Source organism: Cibotium barometz, chromosome 59 (genome assembly GCF_041138505.1).
Source record: "Cibotium barometz isolate CiBa-2024 chromosome 59, ASM4113850v1, whole genome shotgun sequence".
Classification (NCBI taxonomy): domain Eukaryota; kingdom Viridiplantae; phylum Streptophyta; class Polypodiopsida; order Cyatheales; family Cibotiaceae; genus Cibotium; species Cibotium barometz.
In genome coordinates, this window is record NC_141104.1 from 32,763,719 (window position 1) to 32,768,507 (window position 4,789).

The 4,789-nt window shown below is 42.6% G+C and overlaps 1 protein-coding gene across 1 annotated transcript; it reads right to left on the bottom strand.

The window, feature by feature from the left end:
- Positions 1-1,519: 1,519 nt before the first annotated feature.
- On the bottom strand, positions 1,520-4,164 carry LOC147605733 (transmembrane emp24 domain-containing protein p24beta2-like). The gene is made up of 4 exons (XM_086793432.1): positions 3,921-4,164; positions 2,436-2,619; positions 2,113-2,220; positions 1,520-2,032 (listed from the first exon to the last, which is right to left on the bottom strand). Exons 1-4 carry the CDS (start codon positions 4,122-4,124, stop codon positions 1,899-1,901), a joined length of 630 nt encoding a protein of 209 aa, XP_086649558.1. The 5' UTR covers positions 4,125-4,164; the 3' UTR covers positions 1,520-1,898.
- Positions 4,165-4,789: the final 625 nt, after the last annotated feature.

A 4,789-nucleotide genomic window follows, 5' to 3' on the forward strand; every position in this document is an offset into this window, starting at 1 on the left:
CCCAATGTATTTTATTCCAAGCTCCTTCTAAGCTCATTTTGCATCTTCCCTTGGGCATCTTCTTCCAAACTATTTGGGCACCGTATTAAACTCTTGCGAAATCTTTAGATTGGGTGCCAAATTTAGCCCCTCCAAGCATCCATCATGTAGAACTCTTAAAACACCTTTGAACGTCATCAAGGTTACTTATGAGTTCTCCATCCTTGGAGATTTTTATGGATCCAAGCTTTTTTATCAATGGGTGGAGGTCAGTACAATGCACAATTGCAGTAGCACAAGCTGGGTTCCACTGTTGGCTTGAAATCAAATCACTTTGCCACTTGTGGGACATGTCATTGCACCTGGAGTATTTGAACCTCTTTAAGGTTGCAGGTTCCACTATTGGCTTGAAATTAAATAGATTTGCGACTTGCAAGATTTGACTATTTGGCTGCAATCATTTCCCACACAATGCCTTTCTAATCACATAGGTTGTTTTGTAAGAAGACAAGACGCCTTTGTGGGTGCTTTTGTAAGAAGACAAGTTGCCTTTGCATGCAGAATAAGGAGCATTGATAGAGGTGTCAAAAGAGCATCTTAAAAGTGTTGTTGAGCCTGTGTGGAAAAGATGAATTTCAGTCAATGAGATTGAGCTTGTGTGAAAAAGATGGGTTTAAGCCACTGAAATGCTAGAAAAACATCTCCAATGATGAGACACAATTCACAATTGTCGACATATGTTTCACCAATCAATAAATAGATTTTAAAAGTTATAGCCAACAAAACTTCATTACTGACCTCTACTAGAACAACCGCAAACCACTCTCCTGTGCCAAAGGTCTGTGTGCACAAAACACCCAAGAGAGTCCATGTCCTTGGGATGCAAACAAGGCTGTAATGGGAAATTCGAAACCCTTCCAACACGTTGTGCTGGATCAAGCATGCAATGTATGGTGAAGATTTGGGAGATCAGCAAAATGCTCTTTTGGCTCGCACCAATCCCAATTTTGCAACAATGACATTGCAAGATGATGTAGTATTAACCATGCAAAGAAAATGAAAAGATAAGATATTCAATGGTGATACTACAGAGAATTGATGGCTTCATAGAAACCCAAACTACAAATTGTTGAGCATAATGACAAGTGGGAGCACTCATAATCAAGTTCACTTTGTTTCCACCATGGATAACGTATCAGAGAGAAATTAAAAGCCTCTACTGATGAGCTCATCACCATGCTTCTCCCGCTCATGTCACACCAATGCATAAACCACTGTCCAATGGGTAAAGCAAAAGCATCCCGTAAAGCATAGTGCGGTAGCTCCCCATCACCATGCACTACTATAGCTCACGCAAGGAGAGAAAGAAGAGAAGACAAGACAAGAAGAAGACAAGTGAGCAACTTTGGCATAACCAACGGAATTAAAAACAAAAATGGGCACATACAAGCTTCAATCTTCAAACCCTCTATGCTCAAACACAGCTTAAGTACTGGAACTGAGGCCTAAAGAATTTGCTTACAGAACCATGCAAGTTAGGCGATCCCTCACAAAGTACATTATTATCAAGTAGAAAAAAAGAGAGGGTGCCTTGTAGTATGTCTCTAAATATCTTTGCTGCAGTCCTTGGCACTTGAGAGCCCGCCACTTTTACAATCTAGAGCAGTAACTTTTTAAACAGTCCACTGAGTACACCAAATTGACAACCAGAGAGGCAAAATTGTTGCTCCAAGAACTTCGTGACCACTTGATTATATGGTCCATTCAGCCCATTTTTTGAAAAAGATAGTCTTACGCCGCTCAGCCAGATGAAAATAATAGCTAAGTCTTTGTACACAGCAACAAACAAAACCTTGCCCTTCCGGTAAACCCATGAAAGGTGTAAACTCTCCTAAAGAGGAATGATTAATTAATATAAGTTAGACCCTTGTCTGGCTCAATTTCTTATCGAACAGCCGCCGAAGAAGGTAAACTTGGAGAACACTTGCCCCAACAAGGGCAGCAGCTTCCCATAATGCTCTGTAGATCAGCCTTCTACTTAGATTATCATTCACTGCCACAAGTTCATACTAGGCATTAGACTTCAAATTTTTACAAGGAAAAAAAAAAGGACAAGGAAAGTCCGAAACTCACATATAGACTGGCGTTCAGTCTGAGCATAAAGCCAATGCTGCTCAAATTGCACCGAGTAGATTGCCTCTTCGAGCCTAGCAATCTGGCTCATTAAAGGATTGATATGATCTGCACAAAAACTCACATATTCAAATAAAATAAGCATGACCAACACAAGAGTACATTGATTATATCGGTGGACCCGCGGAGTGGTTACCAGACGAGTGTGGTTTGAGCACACACGCACACACGCGCGCGCACACCCCTCACTACAAAAAAGGATTGCATTGATTCAGAGCCACTCAATTTTTGAATCAAAACTGCATAATAAGAGTTCATATTACCATCTTGTACTTTTTGGTCATAGTAAGGAATGTGACCAACATGCACATCAAAATCCACTGTTTCGCTGAATGGTGAATGGTTTCTCATACAGAATTTATAGGGGCCACGCCGGTGTGCCATGAATTCCAACTTCTCTGCCAGCTTGTCATGTACATCTTGGCGGAACTGTCCAGGACCTTCGATCTGTTCAGAGACAACAGAAACATTAGTGAAAACAAGAAACGAGATTAATAGCTCTGAGTGCTTCAAATCTGAACTATGCTAAGTGTTACATGATTAACCAACAATGAAATCAATGGCTTGTTTACTAATTGAAAACAAACTTTGGAAGAAAAAATTTTCACTGTCTGCAAAATCATGGCCAACTCTTTAGATTTTGCCCTAGCCTTGAAGCTCCTGACCTTTATAGATCAATTGGATATTACTCTTTGTACCTTACCTATAAGATTTGCCTAATTATAGAGTTAACTATACATGCCGAAAATCCAAAGCTACATAGATGCTGTACATACAAAATTAGTTACGAGTCACCAGACATCAATCTAACAATGTAAATGTTGCTCTGTGTATGCCAACAAATACTTCATATCAAATCTAGGTACCATTAACGTACACAAATATCTAGCAAGTGTATACTAGATCCCTAGAGATTCTTTAACCAAGGGACGAGCTCTTGGTCACATATGCTCCATTTAGAGGTAATCCTAAAACCAAAGGAACATGCTCTTGGACCTCCCGACGGGACATGCCATATAGCTCATTCCGAGATGATGCTTTAACTGAGGGACATGCTACCGGCCACATATACCCCATCCGGAGATGATCCTTTATGTAAGGGGACATGCTATCGGCTCTTTATATCCCATCTTAGCCAAGGGGATCGGCTCTATATATCCCATCTTAGCCAAGGGGACATGCTCTTGGCTGCATACGTTCCCCCCATCTTGACCAAGGGAGTATGCTCTTGGCTGTATAAGCTGCACCTCTGTCGCATATGCCCCATCTAGGACATGCTCAGCCACATATGCCTCAATCGTAGAAAGGGGGCATGCTCCGCTGCACATGCCTCGTCCAGAGATAACCTTTAAACAAGGGGACATGCCCGACTGCATGTAATAAGGGGCATGCTCTGCAGCATATGCCTCATCCAGAGATAAGCCTTTAACCAAGGAGACAAGCCCCACTGCATGTGTGCCTCATCCGACGGTAAGGGAATTGCTCTGCAGAATATGCCTCATCCAGAGACATGCCCCACTGCATGTGCCTCATCCGACGGTAAGGGGCATGCTCTACAGCATATGCCTCATTCGACACCGCCCCTTTCATCAAGGGCACATGTCCTGCCGCATGAGCCTCATCCGGAGCTAATCCGGGACATGTCCCAACGCATGTGCCCCAGCTAGGAGATAATGCATTTTAACCGCATCGCAGATCTTATCCTCGTACTCAGAGCGGGCAGAAAGCCGATAGCAAAAGGAGCGTACCACAAGGTCGATGCCAGCGGCTTGATGGTTGTAGTTCCAAGCGTGTTGGGCCCTGATGACCACGAAGGACACGTGCACCAGGTCTCCGTCGTACTCTACAAGCTCCGTGAAGCACTCCTCTTTGTTCAGCATGAAGCGCACGCCCGTAGCCGGCCGTAGAAAAGACACACACAGCAACAACAGCAGCACAGCTTCCGTCGCCATTGCACACACACCTGAGAGGGTGTTCTGCCACTATATGAAAATGAAGAATATGAACATAATTGAATAATTATAATAACTGTGTGCATTTAAATTGAAAGCTAAGTTAACCAAAAAAAAGTAGCACATTTATAAACAATGCAAATGACCACTCCACTAGCAGGGTAGGTTGTCATGGGTTGTCCTGGGCCATGCCTTAAGGAAGTAGCAAAACCCTCTGTGTGGCTAGGGACGACAAAGCTCAAGACAAAAGCATTTCTATATTCGAGTCTTAGGACGAGTCCGCTCGTCTCTAACCCCAGCTCGAAAAACAAAAAAAGTAGGTTGGCATGTCACAAAAGAAACACTTGGTCGTATGGAATCCTTTTACAAAACTTCACGCATGAGACAACCACTTTACATCCTATTTTTAGTGATTCAGTGATACCAACTCTCAGAGCTAGTAACCCCAAGGAAAAATTTACACACATTGAGATGGAGGAGAGAGAAGAAAAGAGAGGGGGTTCAACACACCACATGAAGGAGTAAAGTCTTCTCATGCAAGAGAAAAGTTTTCTTATATTGCATAGCTAGATCCATCGCATGAGCTCACATGTAAATGTCCGGGCTCACCCAAAGGAGAACGATTCATTTGAAAGAACAACAAAAGAAACCTATTAGAACAATTT

What these genes read in the sequence shown, in the direction of transcription:
- LOC147605733 (XM_086793432.1), bottom strand. Translation starts at nt 4,124, where the DNA reads ATGGCGACGGAAGCTGTGCTGCTGTTGTTGCTGTGTGTGTCTTTTCTA. An exon ending in TGACCAAAAAGTACAAGATG is followed by an intron (nt 2,221 to 2,435) that starts GTAATATGAACT and finishes GTTTTTGTGCAG; the next exon opens with ATCATATCAATCCTTTAATG. An exon ending in GACTGAACGCCAGTCTATAT is followed by an intron (nt 2,033 to 2,112) that starts GTGAGTTTCGGA and finishes AACTTGTGGCAG; the next exon opens with TGAATGATAATCTAAGTAGA.